Source organism: Schistocerca cancellata, chromosome 9, assembly GCF_023864275.1.
Source record: "Schistocerca cancellata isolate TAMUIC-IGC-003103 chromosome 9, iqSchCanc2.1, whole genome shotgun sequence".
In the NCBI taxonomy this organism is placed as follows: domain Eukaryota; kingdom Metazoa; phylum Arthropoda; class Insecta; order Orthoptera; family Acrididae; genus Schistocerca; species Schistocerca cancellata.
In genome coordinates, this window is record NC_064634.1 from 173,475,044 (window position 1) to 173,501,605 (window position 26,562).

General features: G+C 38.8%; 1 protein-coding gene across 1 annotated transcript in view; it reads right to left on the reverse strand.

The window, feature by feature from the left end:
- Nucleotides 1-26,562, reverse strand: part of LOC126100740 (lanC-like protein 3) — a 97,185-nt gene that overhangs the window by 13,135 nt on the left and 57,488 nt on the right. The window contains exons 3-4 of the mRNA XM_049911361.1: nucleotides 16,995-17,213; nucleotides 16,190-16,306 (exon numbers count right to left, since the gene is read on the reverse strand). Coding sequence (XP_049767318.1) covers nucleotides 16,190-16,306; nucleotides 16,995-17,213 — 336 coding nt within the window. The remainder of the gene's footprint in view (nucleotides 1-16,189; nucleotides 16,307-16,994; nucleotides 17,214-26,562) is intronic.

The window sequence follows — 26,562 nt, forward strand, 5'->3', positions numbered from 1 at the left end:
TTATATAGTGAACAGCAATGGTCCTACGACACTCCCCTGTGGCACACCTGAAATCACTCTTACTTCGGAAGACTTCTCTCCATTGAGAATGACATGCTGCGTTCTGTTATCTAAGAACTCTTCAATCCAATCACACAATTGGCCTGATAGTCTTACTTTGTTCATTAAACGACTGTGGGGAACTGTATCAAATGCTTTGCAGAAGTCAAGTAACACGACATCTACCTGGGAACCTGTGTCTATGGCCCTCTGAGTCTTGTCGACGAATAGCGCGAGCTGGGTTTCACACGATCGTCTTTTTTGAAACCCATGCTGATTCCTACAGAGTAGATTTCTAATCTCCAGAAAAGTCATTATACTCGAACATAATATGTGTTCCAAAATTCTACAACTGATTGACGTTAGAGATATAGGTCTATAGTTCTGCACATCTGTTCGACGTGCCTTCTTGAAAATGGGGATGACCTGTACCCTTTTCCAATCCTTTGGAATGCTACACTCTTCTAGAGACCTACGGTACACCGCTGCAAAAAGGGGGGCAAGTTCCTTCACATACTCTGTGCAAAATCGAACTGGTATCCCATCAGATCCAGCGGCCTTTCCTCTTTTGAGTGATTTTAATTGTTTCTCTATCCCTCTGTCGTCTATTTCGATATCTACCAATTTGTCATCTGTGCGAAAATCTAGAGAAGGAACTGCAGTGCAGTCTTCCTCTGTGAAACAGCTTTGGAAAAAGCCATTTAGTGTTTCGGCCTTTAGTCTGTCATCCTCTGTTTCAGTACCATTTTGGTCACAGAGTGTCTGGACATTTTGTTTCGATCCACCTACTGCTTTGATATAAGAACAAAATTTCTTAGGATTTTCTGCCAAGTCAGTACACAGAACTTTACTTTCGAATTCATTGAACGCCTCTCGCATAGCCCTCCTCACACTACATTTTGCTTCATGTAATTTTTGTTTGTCTACAAGGCTTTGGTTATGTTTATGTTTGCTAAGTTCCCTTTGCTTCCGTAGCAGTTTTCTAACTCGGTTGTTTTACCACGGTGGCTCTTTTCCATCGCTTACCATCTTGCTTGGCACATACTCATCTAATGCATATTGTACAATGGTTTTGAACTTTGTCCACAGATCCTCAACATTATCTGTACTTGAGATAAAACTTTTGTGTTGAGCCGTCAAGTACTCTGAAATCTGCTTTTTGTCACTTTTGCTAAACAGAAAAATCTTTCTACCTTTTTTAATATTTCTATTTACGGCTGAAATCATCGATGCAGTAACCGATTTATGATCGCTGATTCCCTGTTCTGCATTAACTCTTTCAAATAGTTCCAGTCTGTTTGTCACCAGAAGGTCTAATATGTTATCGCCATGAGTCGGTTCTCTGTTTAACTGCTCAAGGTAGTTTTCAGATAATGCACTTTAAAAAATTTCACTGGATTCTTTGTCCCTTCCACCTGTTATAAACGTTTGAGTCTCCCAGTCTATATCTGGTAAATTAAAATCTCCACCCAGAACTATAACATGGTTGGGAAATCTACTCGAAACATTTTCCAAATTTTCCTTCAGGTGCTCTGCCAAAACAGCTGCTAACCCAGGGGTCTATAGACACATCCAATTACCAGACAGTCACAGACAGGTAGAACAAAAAGACTACTGAACACGTAAGCTTTCAGCCAGAAGACCTTCTTCTGAAATAGTCAACACACGCACACGCACACGCACGCGCACACACACACACACACACACACACACACACACACACACACACCAATATTGCACAAACACAGCAAGCGAGCACATGCGTGTGTGTGTCGGTCTGCGATTCATCTCTGTTATATGGTGACTGGTAATCTATACTTTTCATGGTACTAGGAATATTAATTGAGCTACAGAATAAGGTGGTCAACAATATCTTAGAAGGTGAATGAACAATGTAATCATTACATAAAGAAACTTAACATTTATATTATTCAGTACTCATTGGAGTACCTTTACGTGTATAGAATTATAAATATTTACAATTGGAGTCAGCAATGTGGCAGGCAATTAGAATACTTAGATTTGTATATCAATTATTAATGGGATTTATTTTACAAAATTTTGCATAGAAAACTTTGTAACTGACAAAATAGCTGAAAAATATTTCCATTTCTTCTCAACCTTGAAGACACATGCAAAATTATTCATCTTCTTTCATTGCGACTGAAACATTAATTGTAATAATACTAAAAGTATGAGCCATTGCAAAATTCTGTATAAGCCCAAGTGTTGGACCAAAGTAGTTCAGTAGTTGTAAGATAGCAGTGGTTACAATCAGTTTATGAGTGGTTTGAAGTGAACATTGCTAATAAACACAGAGATTATGTAGCTTGGATGTCAAAATTTATTCGGAAGGTATAAAATTTATTTCACATCACATATCTAATTAATAATAGCAACATACAGAACGTTCCCTGTGAAAAAGAATGAAGAATCATCACATTTCACAACCAATTACTGTCATCAGCATCAATTTTTTCCAGCTGAGAAATCAAGAAATAAAATTTCTTGCTTCAAAATTTGCAATAATCTCATTCAATTAGTTGAGAAAACGGCAATTTATGGTTAAAAAATATTGTTTCAATTTTTGTATACAATGAAAGCAAGAGTGTTACTAGTAGTTAAATAGTGCTGCAATCTTGCATGGAATTTTTATAGTGATGCGGAATTTGAGTTTTCAGATAATATGAAAGAAGAGTGTCAGCCACAGCAGTATTTTGGATAATGAATTTGGAATGAACAAAAACACGGAAGTCATGATGACTCGACTGAGGATTGTGGACCATACTCTTTGTTGTCTCACAGAGGGTTTATTTAAATACTCATACTTCATTTGTATTATCATTCTTTGTTTAGTGAAGTGAAAACTTTTGGGAAAAAACATAGTGTGTGTGAAATTTCATTATTTTTTTTATAGCAGAAACTAGAGATAGGTGAAAATGATGAATGCAGAGATTAAAAGTGAACCACATGTGGAAACAATAGTTGGGGGAGAGGGGCGTTAGGTTGTGGCTGTCCCACCTGCTTTTAATTCTTTGATGATTGATTGTTGTCCTTGGGGACGACGTACTGCGTTGCTACACTGGCTGAAAAATGGGGTTTGTGCATTCCGACACTGACTACTTTAAATGATGTAGCCGACAGATGCACAGATAAGTTTTTCAGTACTTTAATTTCACTGTTCACAACTCCCCAATAATACACAGTTATATGGCCAGAGCACTATTGTTTAACTTGTGACAAGCCTCGTTGATAGTTTGCAGGTGAAACTTCACATACTGCTACAATAGTTTACTGTTGAACATATATGAGCAGTAAAACCTAACCACAAAGTTCACAGTTCTTGAAGAATAATCAGGTACATATGGAGCAGACACTGTCACTGTTATCACAAACAGCCTAATTGTTTAACACTTATTCCACAGTTAATTTAAAGTGTTGTTGTTGTTCTAACCAGCATACTCGTCTGAAACTTGGCTGTGGAGTGACTGTCTCGTAACCAAAAATCAGACCCTTATATATCATCAGAATAATGCGTGCTCTTTCTGAGGGCATGTAGCTTTATTGTATGGATAATGATGATGGCATCCTCTTGGGTAAAATATTCCGGAGGTAAAATAGTCCCCCATTCGCATCTCCGGGCGAGGACTACTCAGGATGACGTTGTTATCAGGAGAAAGAAAACTGGCGTTCTACGCATCGGAGTGTGGAATGTCAGATCCCTTAATCGGGCAGGTAGGTTAGAAAATTTAAAAAGGGAAATGGATAGATTAAAGTTAGATATAGTGGGAATTAGTGAAGTTCGGTGACAGGAGGAACTAGACTTCTGGTCAGGTGAATACAGGGTTATAAATACAAAATCAAATAGGTTTAATGCAGGAGTAGGTTTAATAACGAATAAAAAATTAGGAATGCAGGTAAGCTACTACAAACAGCATAGTGAACACGTTATTGTGGCCAAGATAGATACGAGGCCCACGCCTACCATAGTAGTACAAGTTTACATGTCAACTAGCTCCGCAGATGTCAAAGAGATTGATGAAATGTATGATGAGATAAAAGAAATTATTCAGATAGTAAAGGGAGACAAAAATTTAATAGTCATGTGTGACTGGAACTCGACAGTAGGAAAAGGAAGAGAAGGAAACGTAGTAGGTGAATATGGAATGGGGGTAAGGAATGAAAGAGGAAGCCGCCTGGTAGAATTTTGCACAGAGCAGGACTTAATCACAGGTAATACTTGGTTCAAGAATCATGAAAGAAGGTTGTATACATGGAAGAAGCCTGGAGATACTGGAAGGTATCAGATAGATTATATAATGGTAACCAGGTTTTAAATAGTAAAACTTTTCCAGGGGCAGGTGTGGACTCTGACCACAATCTATTGGTTATGAAATGTAGATTAAAACTCAAGAAACTACAAAAAGGTGGTAAACTGAGGAGATGGGACCTGGATAAACTGAAAGAACCAGAGGTTTTAAAGAGCTTCAGGGAGAGCATTAGGGAATGATTGACAAGAATGGGGGAAATAAATACAGTAGAAGAAGAATGGGTAGCTTTGAGAGATGAAATAGTGAAGGTATCAGAGGAGCAAGTAGGTACAAAGACGAGGGCTAATAGAAATCCTTGGGTAACAGGAGAGATATTGAATTTAATTGATGAAAGGAGAAAATACAAAAATGCAGTAAATGAAGCAGTCAAAAAAGAATACAAACGTATCAAAAATGGCAATGTTCTTGAGGACAATATTATAGAAATGGAAGAGAATGTAGATGAAGATTAAATAGGAGATATGATACTGCGTGAAGAGTTTGACAGAGCACTGAAATACCTAAGTCAAAACAAGGCCCCAGGAGTAGACAACATCCCATTAGAACTAATGACAGCCTTGGGAGAGCCAGGCCTAACAAAACTCTACCATCTAGTGAGCAAGATGTATGAGACAGGCGAAGTACCCTCAGACTTCAAGAAGAATAAAAAAAATGGATCCATCCTTCATGAAATCCTCCCCACTCCACCAAGAGTGTCTTTCCACCGTCCACCTAACCTTCGTAACCTCTTAGTTCATCCCTATGAAATCCCCAAACCACCTTCCCTACCCTCTGGCTCCTACCCTTGTAACCGCCCCCGGTGTAAAACCTGTCCCATGCACCCTCCCACCACCACCTACTCCAGTCCTGTAACCCGGAAGGTGTACACAATCAAAGGCAGAGCCACGTGTGAAAGCACCCACATGATCTACCAACTGACCTGCCTACACTGTGATGCATTCTATGTGGGAATGACCAGCAACAAACTGTCCATTCGCATGAATGGACACAGGCAGACAGTGTTTGTTGGTAATGAGGATCACCCTGTGGCTAAACATGCCTTGGTGCACGGCCAGCACATCTTGGCGCAGTGTTACACCGTCCGGGTTATCTGGATACTTCCCACCAATACCAACCTATCCGAACTTCGGAGATGGGAACTTGCTCTTCAATATATCCTCTCTTCCCGTTATCCACCAGGCCTCAATCTCCGCTAATTTCAAGTTGCCGCCACTCATACCTCACCTGTCATTCAACAACATCTTTGCCTCTGCACTTCTGCCTCGACTGACATCTCTGCCCAAACTCTTTGTCTTTAAATATGTCTGCTTGTGTCTGTATATGTGTGGATGGATATGTGTGTGTGTGCGCGAGTGTATACCCGTCCCTTTTTCCCCCTAAGGTAAGTCTTTCCGCTCCCGGGACTGGAATGACTCCTTACCCTCTCCCTTAAAACCCACATCCTTTCGTCTTTCCCTCTCCTTCCCTCTCTCCTGATGAGGCAACAGTTTGTTGCGAAAGCTTGAATTTTGTGTGTATGTTTGTGTTCGTTTGTGTGTCTGTCGACCTGCCAGCACTTTCATTTGGTAAGTCACATCATCTTTGTTTTTAGGTATATTTTACCAAACTATCAGTTTAATAAGCCACGGCTGCAAAATACTAACACAAATTCTTTACAGACGAATGGAAAAACTGGTAGAAGCCGACCTTGGGGAAGATCAGTTTGGATTCCGTAGAAATGTTGGAACACATGAGTCAATAATGACCCTATGACTTATCTTAGAAAATAGATTAAGGAAAGGCAAACCTACGTTTCTGTAGACTTAGAGAAAGCTTTTGACAATGTTGACTGGAATACTCTCTTTCAAATTCTTAAGGTGGCAGGGGTAAAATACAGGGAGCGAAAGGCTATTTACAATTTGTACAGAAACCAGATGGCAGTTATAAGAGTCGAGGGGCGTGAAAGGGAAGCAGTGGTTAGGAAGGGAGTGAGACAGGGTTGTAGCCTATCCCCGATGTTATTCAATCTGTATACTGAGCAAGCAGTAAAGGAAACAAAAGAAAAATACAGAGTAGGTATTAAAATCCATGGAGAAGAAATAAAAACTTTGAGGTTCGCCGATTACATTGTAATTCTGTCAGAGACATCAAAGGACCTGGAAGAGCAGCTGAACGGAATGGGCAGTGTCTTGAAAGGAGGATATAAGATGGACATCAACAGAAGCAAAACGAGGATAATGGAATGTAGTCGAATTAAATTGGGTGATGCTGCGGTAATTAGATTAAGAAATGAGAGGCTTAAAGTAGTAAATGAGTTTTGCTATTTGGGGAGCAAAATAACTGATGATGGTCGAAGTAGAGAGGATATAAAAAATGTAGACTGGCAATGGCAAGGAAAGCGTTTCTGATGAAGAGAAATTTGTTAACATCGAGTATAGATTTAAGTGCCAGGAAGTTATTTCTGAAAGTATTTGTATGGAATGTAGCCATGTACGGAAATGAAACGTGAATGATACACAGAAGAATGCTGAAGATTAGATGGGTAGATCACATAACTAATGAGGAGGTATTGAATAGAATTGGAGAGAAGAGAAATTTGTGGCACAACTCGACTCGAAGAAGGGATTGGTTGGTAGGGCATATTCTGAGGCATCAAGGGATTACCAATTTAGTATTGGAGGACAGTGTGGAGGGTAAAAATCATACAGGAGACCACGAGATGAATACACTAAACTGATTCAGAAGGATGTAGGTTGCAGTAGGTACTGAGAGATGAAGAAGCTTGAACAGGATAGAGTAGCATGGAGAGCAGCATCAAACCAGTCTCTGGACTGAAGATCACAACAACAACAACAACAATAATGCATGCTGAAACTACACATTGTTCGAAGTTAAATTTACAGAAATTACAATTAAAACTTAACTCATTAAATTAACTGAATACATCGAAAAATTGGTTCTTTTTAGCAGTTTCTTCTACAATGAGGTTTAGGCCAAGTTATTTGTTTAAATCATGAAATTAACACATATAGTTATGCATACAATACTTTTGACAAAACTGTTAATTACTTTTGAATTAATGAAGGGCTGGTTTTGCTAACACGTTTTTGAATAGAGCCGAATAGATACTTTAAGATTACTAGTATTTCGAATTCCAAATGTTTATACTTACTACAGAATTTATATTTGTTTATATATCAACAATAGGATTTAAGTTATGAAATAATTACTGATTTACCAGGTGTACCGGTATGAACTGAGCGTTTTTTTGTGAAAATGAAACACTAATTTTGAATTGAAAAGTAAAAACATTTTATTTAAAGTACTGACCATTGCTTTCTATACATTCTGACCACCTTTCTGGCAGTTTGTGGACACCACGCCAATAGAAATGTTCGTCTTTTGAAGCAAACCAATCAGACACCCAATTTTCGACTTCTTCGTAGGAATCGAAGTGTTCCTCAGCCAATGTGTGTCCCATTGATGAAAACAAATGGTAGTCAGAAGGGGCCAAGTCTGGTGAGTACGGCGGGTGGGGTAGCAGCTCTCAGTCAAGTGTTTTGATTGTATCCTGAACCAGTTTTGCTTTGTGTGCAGGTGCATTGTCGTGTAAAAAAATTACTTTGCCATGTCTTCTGGCCCATTCTGGTCTTTTTTTGATCAATGCATAGTCCAAATTAATCATTTGTTGTCTGTAGCGATTAGTATTCACAGTTTCACCGGGTTTTAGAAGCGCATGATACACCACACCTTTCTGATCTCACCAAACACACAGCATTGTCTTCTGGCCGAATCGATCTGGTTTTGCAGTCAATGTTGATGGTTGTTCTGGATTAACCCATGATTTTTCCCGTTTAGGATTCTTAAAATGAATCCATTTTTCATCGCCAGTAACAATTCGATGCAAAATTGATTTTCTTTCATGTCTTTGAAGCAAAATTTGACAAATGGTTTTTCGGTTTTCCATCTGTCTTTCATTCAATTGATGTGGCACCCATTTTCCACACTTTTGGATCTTTCCCATAGCTTTCAAACAGTCAGAAATGGTTTGTTGTGCAACATTTAGCATTGCTGCCATTTGCTTCTGACCCAAAGTACCATCTTCATCCAATATTGCTTGCAATTCGGCGTCTTCGAACTTTTTTGGTGGTCTTCCACGTTCTTCATTTCTTACATCAAAATCATTATTTTTGAATCTTTGAAACAATCTTTTGCATGTTGCTCCTGATAGATCATGATCACCATATACCTCGACAAGCATTCAATGCAACTTTGCAGCACTTTTTTTTCAAATGAAAACAAAAAATTAATGCTTTCCACAAATCATCACTTTCTGGTACAAAATTCGACATTGTTAACACGATGAAAACATATGATGTTGTTTGTTCCATGACTTGATGTATACTAAATATCTTTGTCAGATGCCATACCAACCAAACAAAAAAAATTAACGCTCGTTCACAACAAATGTTCCCTATCGACACATTTGTATCTTACCGCTCATTTCATGCCGGTACACCTGGTAGCCCTATAATGAAAGTTACTAACTAGAAATATATAAAATAAATTACAAAATCAAATACAGACATAAAACTAAGCACAAAATTAGATCTGGTGTTATTTACTTTAAAACTGAGGGCCAATCTCTCTCTTTTATGGAAATGCAGATTATATTCACATATGTTAATGACAATTGGTTAAAAGTAACCAAACGAATTTAAGGAGGCAGATGGCAAAACAAGAGGGGAATTAAAATTATCTCAGCTTGCTTCGTCACAAGGTGATTAGATGATTCTGGTTTTGAATAAAGTATTTTAATTTCACCTTTAGGAGGAAATTCAATATTTGTGGTGTTATGTCACCCACCCAACCTCCACAACATCCAAGTCCATCCATATGCCACACCCAATTCCAACCCCTTGTAAAGAATCATATTCCTGTAGAAGATCTGGGTGCAAAACCTGTCCAATCCATCCACCTGGCACTTGCTATTCCAGTCCTGTCACAGGTTTATCCTATCTCATCAGCAGCCGGGCCACCTGTGAAGGCAACCATGTCATTTACCAGCTCTGCTGCAATCAATGCACAGCCTTTTTATATTGTTATGACTACCAACCAGCTGTCCACCAGGATGAATGGCCACTGCTAAACTATGGCTAAGAGCAAAGTAAACCATCCTGTGGCACAACATGCAACTGAACATAGCACACTTGATTTCAATGGCTGCTTTACTATCCGAGCCTTCTAGACCCATTCCTCCAACAATATTTCTGATCTGTGCAGTGGGAGTTATCCTTACAACACATTCTCTACTCCTGTAATTATCTCGGCTTCAACCTACGGTAACATACTGTCCCCACATAACTGAACAATTTCCACGCCTCTGTTCTATCATCTCCTCCACATTCTCATCTTCCACCCTGTTTATTTGCAGTCCTCCGCTAATGCATCTGCCCATCTTTCCCTACTCCTCTCTTTTTTTTCCTCACCTCATTGCCCCATAACCTCGTGACACTTCACCTGTTGGTAGTCTAGTCCCTGCACACTTCATCAGACAATGTTTCTCTCTCCCCCTACCAATAGGCTACTATCCCTTCCCCACCACCTCCAGATTGTTGCTTGCATCCAGTGTGTGTGTGTGTGTGTGTGTGTGTGTGTGTGTGTGTGTGTGTGTTTGTTTTACTGACAAAGGCAGTGGCCGAAAACTTTATGGAAGTGTCTTTTAATTGTGCCTGTCTTCTTTATGGTAAGTAGCAATCGGTATTTTCCTACATTGTTAAGAGAGATGAAATACTTAAGAAATGAACTGAAATGTGATCTAAGTAGCCAGTTGTTGCAATTGACAGACGAATTAAAAAACGAACTGAGTACAGAATTAGCACACAAAATTGATAAAACAAACAAAAAACTGGCTAGTGAAACTGCAGAAACAAAAAGTATACTGGATCATATTGTACAAATGCTCTATTTACTGAATGAACTTTTAATTTTTGTACGTTGTGGTTTATGCTTGGATTTATGCTGTACTACGACTAGTTGTTGATTATCTGATGCTTTTGTCTGTTTTGTTCTATGCATATTTAATACCTTTGTCTTATTATATGTCTTTTACTAGGAAATATGATTTGTTATGCAAATGGACTTATTGGTTATGCTATGTAGCATTTTGGGCAAGGAATTATCTTACATTATGATAAGTTGATGATCTGATACCTTTGCTCATGTTTCATTTCAATAGAAAATGAAATGAATAATTTTGTGTTTGCCTTGTCAGTACGTGTGACTACATCTTTAGCCACAATGGTAAGAGAATTTGTAAAAATTGTGCTTAATTAATGAAAACCAACTTGTAGTGTCTGAAGTTAATTCCATAATTGTGTTTTTCAATTGTTATGTTTGTAGTTGAAGTGATAAATACTTTTGCACTGTAATTATGCTTTGTGTGGTTTATCAGCACATTTTGCTACTTATTTGTGTCACATTTAAATAATTGTTATGCTATACCTTATTTAAATGTGAATATGATAACGCCAGTTAATGTCAAGACAGAGGGTCAAGATGGGTAGTCCTACTGTCATGCTATAGTTATGAAGTCAGCTCAGAACGATCATTTTTTCGTAAAACAGACACCCTGTTCAACATTTAATATGTAGAATAGCTTTCACTAATTATTCCAGTCATACTTTTGAGGTATTTATTAAGTATTGTAAGAGGAGAAAAGTTTTGTGTGAAGTGAGACCTTGTAAAGCAGGGCTTAACAACTGGCCGGTTTTGAGCGCAAGTACTTGCGTCTGCTCAGGCACGTGCTCGCGAGCAGGTGCAAGGTCGTGGAGTAGGGAGGGAGGGGAAATGCGCGCGCATGTTTGAATAGGGCTGCAGCGTGCCTATTGAATTCGCGCCGACTGTGTAACATTTAAAGTACTACTATCAGCTCTAACAGTAACTTCGCTGGTTAAGAATCATGTCAAGTCGCCGTTGTGTAATCCCAACCATGCTTTCACATTTCAAATGCCATTGGGAGGAATTGTATCTGTTTACAGAAAAAGAAGGTGTTGCAAAATGTTTAGTATGTCACAAAACGCTGAATTCTTTTAGGAAATTTAATTTGCAGCGACATTATATGTCGTACCATGCGAAAGACTATGGAAGTGGAAAATGTGATGGACCAGATCGTGCACAGGAAGTTATTAAACTTAAAAGAAAGCTATCCGAAGAAGATCAGGACGACGAAGAAAAATCTACTGAGGCAGCTCTCAGAGTGAGTTACAAAATTGCTTTGCTTTTAGCAAAATCCCTGTGCCCCTTCACTATGGCGATTTAATAAAAGTATGTTTGGTAGTTGCAGCGGAACATTTGAGTCCATCTCAAGTTGAACAGTTTCGGATTGTGCCAATATCTAACATGACCATTATGCGTCGCATACAGGACATGGCAGACGACGTCCAGAGCCAGCTTGCAAATATCTGTAAAGATTTTATGGCGTATTGTCTAGCTCTGCACGAAAGTGTTGATATCACTGGAACAGCGCAGCTTGCCATATTTATTAGAGGTGTTAATAGAGATCTCTAAGTGAGGGAGGAGCTCCTCGATGTAGTAGCCATGAAAAACACTACAACCGGAGGTGATATTTTAAGTAGTGTTGAAAATATAGGATTGTTGTGGAATTCTTTAGTTTCAGGTGTCTACAGACGGTGCACCAGCGATGACAGGGAAAAAGTCAGGTTTCGTTGCGCTGTTGAAGGGGAAAATGCAAAAACTGACAGTGCCGAATGAAATATGGGGCGTTCACTTTGTGATCCACCAGGAAAACTTACGTGCAAAGAGTATCACTCTAAAAAATGTGATGAGTGTTGTTGTTCGTACAACCAATTATATAAGGAAGCATGAGCTACAACACAGGCAATTTAAAAGCTTTCTTGAGCATGAAAGCCAGTATGGTAGCCTGCCTTATTACAGCGAGGTCCGCTGGCTTAGTCGTGGCGAATTATTAAATCGATTTTTTTGCCTATTAGATGGGATAAATATGTTCATGGAAATAAATAACATGTGTGTTCCTGAATTGAAAGAGCCTTCATGGAAATGTGATCTCGCATTCTTAGCAGATTTAACTAGCCATCTGAATGCTTTGAATATTTCACTACAAGGTAAAAATCTGCTAATTACTCATTTCATAGATCGAACACGAGCTTTTAAAATGAAATTGACGCTTTGGGTGAGTCAGCTGGAAACAGGAAATCTAGCTCATTTTCCTAAATTATCATCCGTGCAAGATGTTCACAAAGACTGTGAACGTTATTCACATAGTTTAGTTGACCTTAAGGAAGAATTTGATCAACGCTTTCAACATCTGGCAGCACTAGACAGTGATTTTGATCTGTTCTCCTCTCCATATTCAGCGAACATTGAAGAGATTCATCCTGAGCTGCAACTAGAAATTATTGACCTCCAGTGTTACAGAGAATACAGAGACAAATTTCAGAACAAGAAAAACATTTTGGAATTCTACAGACACTTCCCTCAGGATAGATTTCCTTGTTTGCACAAATTGGCGGCTACAATAATATCAATGTTCGGTTCCACGTATGGTTGTGAACAACTGTTCTCTGTAATGAAATGTAACAAGACGCACCTGAGAAACGCATTGTCTGATCGAAATTTAAACTGCACGCTGCGCCTACAATGCACAAGAACAATTACTCCGAACATAGACGCAATTGTAAAGAGCAAAAAGTACAAGATAACCGAGAATCCCACACTTCAGTGACATCTTTTATTGTGTAACAGTTCACAAATTAATACGAATGTAGAGGCATACACTAAGCTAATAAAATTATGTGGCACGTGTACATTCTCCTTTATTTGTTTCATTTGTCGCAGTAATAATTCGTGAGTGATATCCCTGCAGGTGGCCGCAGATTTACATTGACTGGCGGCAGCTGTTGTGTGCCCCACGTGACTCTCCCCACTCTCCGCTCTGGTCCGGTAGTGGGGGTAGCGTGCTCGCACTGCTCCGTGCTCGCGCCTTGCTGCTCACAGCTTGCTCCACGAGCCCGTATGTTGTGAAGCCCTGTTGTAAAGTAATGATGGCACTTGTCATGATTAAGATAAACTAATGCTGAATATGCACCATTGATGATGTTGACAATGTTGTGTCTGTACTGAGGCTTTGATGAATTGGGTACTGATGCAACACTTCCATGATGATGTAGTTAGGAGAGAGGTAAGACTGAGCTGCAGTATTGGGGTCTATTACGAAGTGTTGAGGATTTATCAGAAATCGATACAATTGTGATGATGTGTTCGAAGGTGATGATTATAGTAAAATGGTTATGTTGCATTATGGAAGACTATGAAGTTTTATTTGTATTATTCAAGTATTCTGAAGAATACAGTGATCAAGTTATTAGGATTAGGGAAAAATCATCGAAGAAACATAGCGATTATGTTCACTGAGTCAAATGAAATGTTTCAAGTGGTAAAAGCATTTTATGAGAATAATTACAATATGTTCACTGACAAGATGAAATGTAATATTATTATCACTGGATCAATACATACATTGACGTCAGTAATATTAATGCTTGGTCTAAAATGATAACAACAATTAGAAGTGTATGGGGTAATGAATTAATGATGATTAAATGAGTAATTATAGATGATGAAATGTCATGTTGCTGTTCATTGAGATACTGCTTCAGTATGTTGCAGAAACTGCTATTCTTTACCAATATTGCGACAAACAAACTTGTATCTAAAATGACAAATGAGTGAGTGTCTCTGAAAGGGAATATATAGAATGGGAAAGGGTATCAATTGATTTAATATGTAATGAAACAATGGATGCAATCATCAGTTATTTTATCTTTGTAGGATAATACAAGTATGAAGTTGCTTTGTAATTTTTGTAGTTATTACAGATTTCTTCTGGACGTCTTGAAGATAATATGCATGCCTTTCTTGAAATATGTAATTTGTTTGCTCACACTGTCAATTTTTGACATACATGCCACCAACAGCTGACAGATGTATTTGTAACTTGTGTATTGAGTAATTAAATAACTAGGTCAGACCAATACTAATGGAAAAGAATCTGAGAGATTCAGACATCAAGCTCATTCTGCTTACACTGTACTTACATTTGTATGTTTATTTATATGTATGTGCAGTTTTGGTTGTAAAAGTATTTTCAGTTACTTTTTATCATACTTCTAGATCTGACGAAGTAATGTTGGGTGGATAGATAAAATAATACAATGCACCTTTTATGGCCTGGGTTTGATTTGACACAAATTATACTGTACAATTCATATGAGAAAAGAGAACTCTGATGTGGAGATCAAGCAAGATTCAAGCAAAGGAGCGGAAGATGGACAACTGGTCCCAAGATAAGAGAAACAATGGAGAAGAGAAATGATCTAAAATAATTAACCTTTTTTATTTTAATGTGTCTTACATGACACAATTAAGTTCGTTCTAAGCAACAAAGCAAATAGTTACTCTTTTTAGGGTTGCCTGAAATGAATTAAGACCTGCCCTGATATCCAGTTCGGCCAGTGTGTATATAAATCTGATATGTAGAAATATTTTTCCTGTGATATGTACATATGGCAGGCTGTATTGCATAAATTTTATCCGTGAAATTCTTTCTAACAAAAATATTGAAATTTTGCAATTTTATTGCATAAACATGTACTTGTAATCACATCTTGATTTTCAGCTGTTGTGACTCACCGATCTTCTGAAGTGCTGCCGTGCAGTTACGCACGTCCTCTACATGCGGCACTGTCTGCCAGCCATGCAGCAGCAGCACCACCTAAGCGGCCAGCCAGCCAGTGGCCGCTAGACTTGGACTCAGTTATGATGTGACAGTTAAAGTGTACACACGGCTTTCTCTGTTTACTTGATATGTGGCTTTCATGTATTATGTCTTCTTTGAAATATATTTGTTCAACTTGAAGTTATAACATCAACTTACAATAATCATTATGTAAACAGCTCTGGGAATAACAACTGACCTACCCGTGAAAATATTTATGTTAAATTTTTTTCATTGCACATGAAATGAAAGATTAGTTGCAATAATACTAAAAGAATGAGTTAGTGGTGAAATTCTACATAAGGGCTTGTGCTGGGCCAAAGCTGTTCAATCTGTTGTGAGATGGCAGTTGTGACCGGCATGTTGAGTTGTTGAATTGGAAATTGTTAATAAATGCAGAAATTACTTGACTTCAATGTCAATATTTATTCTTTCCACTTCATCAATATAACTGACAGAAGGAAAATTCCAGATTTTTTCTGTGAAAAGAGAGAAGAGTTATCACAACCAACACTTAATCTTTTCAAGCCAAGCACACGAGAAATAATGTCATGTTCCCTGCTCAAAATTTTTCAGATCTTGAAATCATCTCATTTAATTATTTGAGGAAACTGCAATTTATGTCTACAAATTTCATGTCAATTTTTGTACATAGTGAAAGCAAGGGCATTACAAGGGATATACGAACAGCTGGCACCAGCTCTGGTCTATCTATAGTGCTACAATGTGACCGCCGTTCTCTTTTAAGGGGGGGGGGGGGGAAGACTAATATTTTGTCTTGCAAGCTTATTGTTTACACAAATATAAAAAATAGAGGAAGCGATGGTGATGGGACTGACTATGAGGCCATACCAGCACGTGAATTGCATCATTAAAAATAATTTTTGTGCAAAGGATTTTGGCATTAAATATTAAGAGGGTTCGCCTGTTGTGCTCCTCCTCCTCTCAACAGAAGCACACAGTCTACCAAGGAACATATGACTTTAAAGGTTTATAGTGCAGCTGAGCACAATAAAACACTTACCAGGTCCTTTCCGAAGTAATCCTTTTTTCCATATAAGCTCTCCACATCTTTCGAGAGCCTGCAGATATTTTGGATCTTTCCAATGAAGGTAAGCTTTTGCCATTAAGTATGCAACACCTAGGAGTGCACAAATGACAAGTAAATTAAAATGTTATAACCTGAAGCTGTGTTACTGAAGTGACACAATGCAATCATAGTCATACTGTATTTTAGCAAGAATTTCAAGTTTCTGGGAGATTAATATTGGCAGTACCAAGATTTGAATCAAGAATCATTTATATTTGACAAGCAACACAATTTACAGTTGTAAAGAGCATGATCAGTGATAGGCTATATTCGAGGTCTTACAGCTGCAGATGCAGTAGCCCATCTGTACTGATACGGAAGAAAATCGACCAATAGCTTTTCGACAGTACAATGGCATTTTTGGATGGTGAAAATGGGTATCATATGAAAACTAAGCTGGGATACAACCAGAAACTCACTTTGAAATTATTTATTCAAGGTGACATTTCCATGAAAACCTACAAACCTAACTGATCTTTTCTGCACATATACTCTGCAAGCTAGTGTATAGAAGAGGGTAACAATATTCTGTATAAGAGCACTCTCTGGTGTAGATAACTGACTTGAAATGTTGCCAAGATACAATATTATTGTAATACAGTTGAGTGTTATTCCATTCTTTCAGAAATATTCCTGTCACTGCTGCTTTGTTATAGGCAAAGAACACGGAATTTGCCAAGATGAGTCAAGTACTGAATCTAGACCACAGACTGAGCTACATGTTCACTTGACATCATACCTGGTGCTCCATGACACCAATGTACAAGTTCATCCTCTTCATGTCTCCTGTACCGACCCAGTTCATCAGTCGCACATGGAAAGTTGCCACTTTCCGTCTGCAGTGATAGCAACCAGTCAACAGCTCTATGCACGACTTGTTCTGCCTGGGGATTTGACTGCAGAAAACTAGGCCACAACAATAACGATTGGAGAATGGCACTGAGACCATGTCCTGCACCTATGAATAAAATTAGACTATACTGACTTGTGTATTAATTAAACATGAGTTACTGTTCACAATCAATCACATATTAAAATTAAAAAAAGGAGGTAATAAAATTTAATCACACTCACTATATGTTAAATATCACATATGATGTGGCTGAGCACCACTTATTAAAATTATTGTAACAGGAATTTGCATTTCATACTCCAGAAATAAGATTTTATCATGTCAGTTAAATGTTAAATTTCACATCTGGGACCCACTTACTACAATTATTATATAAGGAATCTGTATTTCATACTGTTAATGCAACTTCATTAGTGGCAACTTTTACTGGAGGCTGTAAACACATACATTACACTGGTGAGCAGTTGAATGAGAGAGAACTGCTGTGAAAGAGAGGAGTCCTGTCACCAAGATGAATGGAACATGCTGGTATGTCACTTTACTGGAATATTGCAACAAGTACAGGCTGCCACTGTGACAGCTGAGTGCAAGATCCTCAATAGCAATAGAGTTGATTAAATCCTTATTACGAATGCCTGATATCCATCTCTGGGCTTATGCAGCCACTGGCCATTTACGTGTTACTGTGTCAAGGTTTAGCTTACACATCTTGTTTTGGGGAAAACTGCCATGGCAACAAATGTTGATCACAGGGATCACTATCAACTATCATGGATTGTAAAAGGGGCTAAGAAGGACCAAGAAGCAAAACATCACTCACTAGTTCAATACAGACAACAATTTTTGAGAAGCCATATCAACCAGAACTACTCCCTTGCTACAGTGTAGAGTTAACACCATTCCATACATACACTTGTGTTCACTGCACTTTGCAGGGCATACAATGCCACTGCAGACTCGAAATGTGCAAAATTGGTGCCTGGGATGATAAGATACACACATGTTAGTACATACAATGGTGGTGTACATGCAAACTGAAACCAAATGAGGTGATGCACCTACATGCCATTATGGCACTACTCAGGCAGGTGATAGATCTCTATTGTACAGAGTGTATTTGGCATGTTACTGAATGAGATGGGTGTGCCTTGGAACAAGCTCCAACCACTCTTTGTGAGTAGTGAGCAGTGGTTTAGCTGTCATGGGTCAGGATAACTCCTCAATGCTTTTAGTATCTTTTGGAGACAATGCCACAGTGTGCTCTTGGATTAGATGAATTACAACATGTTAGTAGGAAGAGGATTCGAATTCAGTTGCTCATGAGTGTAAATAATGTCTTGAACACACAATGACTATTTCAGGGCATTTGCTCAGACTCTTCCAAAGTGAATCCAAGGTCACTGAGTCATTTAGCAGACCACAGAAATGATCATTCATGTACAGGGTGGCTGACAAGTCCCTATCTGGTTTTAAATGGTTCTAATATTCTGAGGAATAAGACATCATCAAGCAACAGGACATTTTCTCCTTGTACTACAATTTTCTAAAGTAATAGTTTGGAATTAAATCCTAACTGCCCATTATTTTTATTGCATGCAACAGGCAGAACAACTTTTTGACATCCTTCCATCATCTGTAAAATAATGAACACACCTTATACATCTACCCACCACAATTTCACAGCATTTCTTTCATATCCTTGTGACCAACTCTGCTGCTAAATTCTTTTTATGCATCATCCTACAATTACCTACTGCAGTCTCATCACTGGGGAGACATATTTCACCACACAGAGAGCCCTCTGGCAGACAAGGAATATCATTTAGTAGCTTACATGGAACTAATCTTATTATCTTTTAATTCTATTATGACAACTAATAAGATACTATTAAACAGGAACGCAAACAGGTGGCGAGTCCACAAATTTATCCCCGCAGGAAGGGCACACTGCATACAGGCAAAATCCTAGTGCCTGTTTCATAACACAAGTAATTTGGATTTGTGGCAAGTCTTGCATGACTGCACATCAGCCACAAATTAAATGTGTGTTACATGCGTGTGTGCAATAGCAGAAAAGAGCACTGGCAACTTATTTTGTTGTAGCAATTCTGCTTACTCACATCTACACAGGAAACAGTGGGATAAAGGGAACATGAACATTTAAAGCGGAGAACTGATACATTAATTACTTAGCATCAAGCCTGGTAACAAAAGAGTAACTGACTATATTATAATTCATGAAGTGGCACAAACACACGAGCCTCTATGACAGACACTGATGATCAGCTGATCACACTCGTCGCATACGCGATCCACGCACAAATTCTTTCTCTGAACTATAAGTGACATAGTGGATCAGCTATAATACAACACAGAGGTGAGGTTCTGATGAACTTAAGTACATAAGCCACACATTGTGAAATGTCACCAGTATGCAAAAAATGAACCTCTATTCTGATATGGTTATAATAGAAGGAAACATTCCACGAAGGAAAAATATACTTAAAAACAAAGATGATGTGACTTACCAAATGAAAGTGCTGGCAGGTCGACAGACACACAAACGAACACAAACATACACACAAAATTCAAGCTTTCGCAACAAACTGTTGCCTCATCAGGAAAGAGGGAAGGAGAGGGAAAGACGAAAGGATGTGGGTTTTAAGGGAGAGGGTAAGGAGTCATTCCAGTCCCGGGAGCGGAAAGACTTAACCTTAGGGGGAAAAAAGGACGGGTATACATATGTCTGCTTGTGTCTGTATATGTGTGGATGGATATGTGTGTGTGTGCGAGTGTATACCCGTCCTTTTTTCCCCCTAAGGTAAGTCTTTCCGCTCCCGGGACTGGAATGACTCCTTACTCTCTCCCTTAAAACCCACATCCTTTCGTCTTTCCCTCTCCTTCCCTCTTTCCTGATGAGGCAACAGTTTGTTGCGAAAGCTTGAATTTTGTGTGTATGTTTGTGTTCGTTTGTGTGTCTGTCGACCTGCCAGCACTTTCATTTGGTAAGTCACATCATCTTTGTTTTTAAGTATATTTTTCCTTCGTGGAATGTTTCCTTCTATTATAACCATATCATTAATTTGAACCCAACAATTACGTTTGTTATTGTCGCCTTTGCATTTCGAAATCTTTCCTGTCGTCTTATTTCTCTTTTTTCTCTTTATTTTCTCTTTCTGTTTTTACCAGTAGTTTCACTTTGTATTCACCTTCCCCTTTTACCGTAATCTACTATACAATTTTATCCCGCCTATATATGCTCAACAATACGTAACCCACTTCCCAACCATAACCAAAAAATTTTATTTTCCGCTTTCAACACTACCGGTGCTATAAAATCCACCGTTTCTAGTTCAATAACAGCTGCTTTCACGTATTTAACAACCATCCTGGCTAGTTCTAATAACTTTAACTTTATTTCCACTTCCGTTTTTCGCACATCACTGATTATTTTAGCCGCTCCCCACAGGTTTTAACGTCATTATTTCTACAATTGTTAGCCCCATTTTCGTAATCTTTCACCACAACACCACACCTGAATATGTCTGCTTGTGTCTGTATATGTGTGGATGGATATGTGTGTGTGTGCGAGTGTATACCCGTCCTTTTTTCCCCCTAAGGTAAGTCTTTCCGCTCCCGGGACTGGAATGACTCCTTACCCTCTCCCTTAAAACCCACATCCTTTCGTCTTTCCCTCTCCTTCCCTCTTTCCTGATGAGGCAACAGTTTGTTGCGAAAGCTTGAATTTTGTGTGTATGTTTGTGTTCGTTTGTGTGTCTGTCGACCTGCCAGCACTTTCATTTGGTAAGTCACATCATCTTTGTTTTTAAGTATATAACCTCTATTCTGATTTAGACTACTTCTGTTTAAGTTAACCCATTCTCATTGCAAAGTAAACATATACTTCTATGTCAATGTAGATGACTATATATTAAGAAACTAGACAGAAAATATTACTTTTGTCATTTACTAACATTAGAATATATTACAATCTGTTTTCAACAATATTATGGAAGGATAGAGTGCTACTCACCATAAAGTTGACAAGTTGAGTTGCAGTCAGGAATGATGACAAAACTGTTACATACAAGCTTTTGGAAGGAAGGAAGGAGAATTGGGTTTAACATCCCATCGACATTGAGATCATTAGAGACAGAGCACAAGCTCAGATGGGGTCAGGGATGGAGTTTAGTGTGCTATCTACTGCACCACTTCATTCAGTATATAATACAAGCTTTCGGCCAAAGTCTTCTGCAGAAAAGGAAAATACACACATATTCACATAAGTAAGCACACCTCACAAACACGTCTACTATCTCTAGCTACTCTGGCTAGGATGTGACTGATACATGTTGAACAGACACTACAGAGTGGAGCAGGGAAGGGGGAGGGATAGCAAGGTTCAGGTGGGGGAAGAGAAATCTGCACTGCCTAGTGGTGTGCATGGACTAGAGATGACAGTACAAGGCTGTGTTGGAGGAAGGGGTGGGTGATGAGGAGCAGAGAGGAGAAGAGCAGAAAAGGGCAAAAGACTGATGGGTGTGCCAGCAGAGAAGGGAAAAAGACTGGTGGGTGTGCGAGCCGAGAGCAGCATACAGTGAGGGTGCGGGGTGTGAAGTGGGAAGAGGTGACAAGATTGGGGGTGGGGGGGTGGGTGGAGGGCTGATATGTATATCTCTGGCTGACATCTATATCTGTGCGTGGAAACTTTCTTGAATGTGGTTCATTTACGTTTTGACAATACTAACACATATTAGTAGGTGGAAGGTTGAATTCACAAACCTTTATGTGGAAGTGAAGATTTATCCATAATGGGTGGTGGAAAAGCTGTGTTTAGGAAATGGAGGTTTCACGGAAATTGGTTTGCTAACAAAAAAGAGGAAGCAGCTTGAAATGAAGAGCATAAGCTCTCAGCTTCAGCATCGAAACTTGGGACAGGAGATTTGTACAGGTGTGTCAATAATGTTGATATGGATTCTACTATATTCAGACTTATCGATTTAGAGCTTCCCTGCCAGGCTATAAAGTTTTCATGTTCATGTGTTAGCTGTAAAAATACGGAATCCATGATTGATGTTGAAGAAAGAAGGGTGGGAATAGCTTGTGATTTTAAATTAATTTGTAATTCGTATGGGTATGAATTTTAATTTTCCTCCTCCAAGATAGCTGGCACTGGTACCGGTGAAAGCAATTTTAGGTTAGCACATGCTCTGAGGTGCCTTGGACAAGGCAGGGAAGGAGGTAATTTATTGTGTGGTTTTCTGAACATGCTTCCACCTTGTGCAAGGCTTGAAAAAATAAAAAAAAAAAAAAAAAATGTCTGATGCTGAATGCGATACTGCCAAAGTTTCTATGAAGAAAGCAGTGGAGGAACTGGTGGAAATAAACCAAAAAGAAACAGATCTTGGGGTAGATATTTACGACAGCGAATCACCTACAAATGTTATTGACCTGTGTGTGTCTGTAGATGGGACCTGGATGAAAAGGGGTCACACATTACTGTACTGAGTTGCATCTGTTATTGGAATTGACTTGGGTAAAGTTTAAAGACAATATGTCTAAATACTGCCACCAGTGGCAACAAGGAAAATGTCCAACAATGAAGACAGTTAGAAACTGAGGAAAGAAAAGCATGCAGTAGCATGCTCTAAAAATCATAGTGGCTCAAGTGGGGGCATGGAGGCTGCTGCAGTTGTGAGGATGTTCACCAGATCTGAGAGCCAGTAAGGTGTTAGATATACTAAATATCTTGGTACTGGCAACTCCTCTTCGTTCAAAGCTGTAACAGATAAAAATCTGTACAATACAACAATAGAAAAGTTGGAATGTGTTGGCCACATCCAAAAGAGGCCTGGTGGTAGGCTTCATCACTTGGAGAAAAGAGGATGTACTTGAGGATGGGAAACCACCAGGAGGGTAAGGCAGGCTTACTCTGGAAGAAATTGATTCTCTTCAGTTATTTTATGGGAGAGGTATCAGGAAAAACATACATTATTTAAAGGCAATGAGGCGTGCTGTGTGGGCAGTTTTTTCCCACAAACTATCCACTGATCAAACATCAATGCACAATCTGTCTGAAAGATTATCGGTATAAGTTCAACAACAGAAATGAGACGTATTCAATGAACACTCATTATCAGAACCTGTTATGAATGCAACTAAGCCCACATTCAGGTTTATTACAAACTCTGACGAAGTGTCTTCAAGAAAAGACACAAAATGCAAATGAAAGCCTCAATAATTTAATTTGGATTAGATGCTCAAAAAGGACATTCTGTAGACTTGAAGTACTTAAAATAGGTGTCTGATGATGCAGTTTTATGTTACAATAATGGAAATAATGGCAGAACTGGAGTGCTGAAGAGAGTTGGTATAGATCATGGTGTGTTTATAACAAAAGCACTTTACACCATCGATGACAGCAGGGTCAAGAAAGCTAACAGATCAGTGTCTTACCTGCAAATATAGGTCAGGCAGATTTGAAGAGGAGAGAAGGGAAACCTGGAGGACGAGGAGTATCAATATGGAGGACTTTAAAATTCAGGTACGCTTATTACATGTAGATGTATGAGAATAAAATCTTTGAACCTCATTTTCCCTGTTTTTACATTTTTTATGTTATCAGAAGCCTTTTCGTAAGAAGTATAAGCGGTAATGCTACGAAATTTTCATGAACTGTTCGCAGCATACTGCTGTCTCCCTGGAACTAAAAAATACAAGATCCTGCAATTATATTCTGATTTTTAGATGACTGTTTGTAGAAAAAAAGTTAATTCTGGATGTTCAAAATTAAAAACTCTGTTAATGATACAATTTGTACCATAAATTAATAACTGTAGTTCAGTGGTCTTATAACATTATCAGGACACTAGAATAAAATTTTCAGATTAATTGCAGGATTATAATTTGAGTTATGGCTTTTTGTAAAAAAGACAATAAAAAATTAAAAATTCAAATTTCTGGCAAAATATTAATCCTGTATATTTTTCTGTTAAAACACAGCTCTTTTGCTTTACCCATGCAAAATTTTAGATTTGTACATTAATAAATATGGCTGTAATGATTTTTTAAATAAATGTTTACATTTTCCGTTACATCCCCACTTAACAATAAAAATTGTGAGTAATCTTTTTGTGAATAAGAGGCTTTTCCCTTTTTGATCTATTAACCATGTTATGAACTGATATATTCAATTCAGATTCTCCTTCAAGCCAAAAAAGTGTTTATCTATACAAGTGTGTAATATGCCAGAAAAACCTCTTTCCGAAAACACTTATTTCTTTCATCAGTTTCCAACTCGCACCCTAGAATCACAGTGGTACGAAAGGCTTCCTTTCACAGCAATTCAATCCACAAGGAGTAATCAGAATATCTCAGCACATAATGTTCAATCTATTATTAACACACAAAGGTTTTTATTGTGGTACATGATCAGATGACTGCTGCCCAGTGCAGAAGATGTACCCAGCTACAAATGAATGCCCCTCTGAATACCAGCTGTAAGCAGCGATGCTGACATCTATCTACATCTACATCTACATCCATACTCCGCAAGTCACCTGACGGTGTGTTATCTATCATCTCCGTAACGCTTTCACGGTTACTAAATGGTCCTGTAACGAAGCGTGCTGCTCTCCGTTGGATCTTCTCTATATCTTCTATCAACCCTATCTGGTACGGATCCCACACTGCTGAGCAGTATTCAAGCAGTGGGCGAACACGCGTACTGTAACCTACTTCCTTTGTTTTCGGATTGCATTTCCTTAGGATTCTTCCAATGAATCTCAGTCTGGCATCTGCTTTACCGACGATCAACATTATATGATCATTCCATTTTACATCACTCCTAATGCATACTCCCAGATAATTTATGGTATTAACTGCTTCCAGTTGCTGGCCTGCTATTTTGTAGCTAAATGATAAAGGATCTATCTTTCTGTGTATTCGCAGCACATTACACTTGTCTACATTGAGATTCAATTGCCATCCCCTGCACCATGCGTCAATTCGCTGCAGATCCTCCTGCATTTCAGTACAATTTTCCATTGTTACAACCTCTCGATACACCACAGCATCATCTGCAAAAAGCCTCAGTGAACTTCCGATGTCATCCACCAGGTCATTTATGTATATTGTGAATAGCAACGGTCCTATGACACTCGCCTGCGGCACACCTGAAATCACTCTTACTTCGGAAGACTTCTCTCCATTGAGAATGACATGCTGCATTCTGTTATCTAGGAACTCTTCTATCCAATCACATAATTGGTCTGATAGTCCATATGCTCTTACTTTGTTCATTAAACGACTGTGGGGAACTGTATCGAACGCCTTGCGGAAGTCAAGAAACACGGCATCTACCTGTGAACCCGTGTCTATGGCCCTTTGAGTCTCGTGGACGAATAGCGCGAGCTGGGTTTCACATGACCGTCTTTTTCGAAATCCATGCTGATTCCTACAGAGTAGATTTCTAGTCTCCAGAACACAATACGTGTTCCAAAATTCTACAATTGATCGACGGTAGAGATATAGGTCTATAGTTCTGCACATCTGTTCGACGTCCCTTCTTGAAAACGGGGATGACCTGTGCCCTTTTCCAATCCTTTGGAACGCTACGCTCTTCTAGAGACTACGGCACACCGCTGCAAGAAGGGGGGCAAGTTCCTTCGCGTACTCTGTGTAAAATTGAACTGGTATCCCATCAGGTCCAGAGGCCTTTCCTCTTTTGAGCAATTTTAATTGTTTCTCTATCCCTCTGTCGTCTATTTCGATATCTACCATTTTGTCATCTGTGCGACATTCTAGAGAAGGAACTACAGTGCAATCTTCCTCTGTGAAACAACTTTGGAAAAAGACATTTAGTATTTCGGTCTTTAGTCTGTCATCCTCTGTTTCAGTACCATTTTGGTCACAGAGTGTCTGGACATTTTGTTTTGATCCACTTACCGCTTTGACATAAGACCAAAATTTCTTAGGATTTTCTGCCAAGTCAGTACATAGAACTTTACTTTCGAATTCATTGAACGCCTCTCGCATAGCCCTCCTCACACTACATTTTGCTTCGCGTAATTTTTGTTTGTCTGCAAGGCTTTGGCTATGTTTATGTTTGCTGTGAAGTTCCCTTTGCTTCCGTAGCAGTTTTCTAACTCGGTTGTTGTACCACGGTGGCTCTTTTCCATCTCTTACGATCTTGCTTGGCACATACTCATCTAACGCATAATGTACGACGGTTTTGAACTTTGTCCACTGATCCTCAACACTATCTGTACTTGAGACAAAACTTTTGTGTTGAGCCAACAGGTACTCTGAAATCTGCTTTTTGTCACTTTTTCTAAACAGAAAAATCTTCCTACCCTTTTTAATATTCGTATTTACGGCTGAAATCATCGATGCCGTAACCGCTTTATGATCACTGATTCCCTGTTCTGCATTAACTTTTTCAAATAGTTCGGGT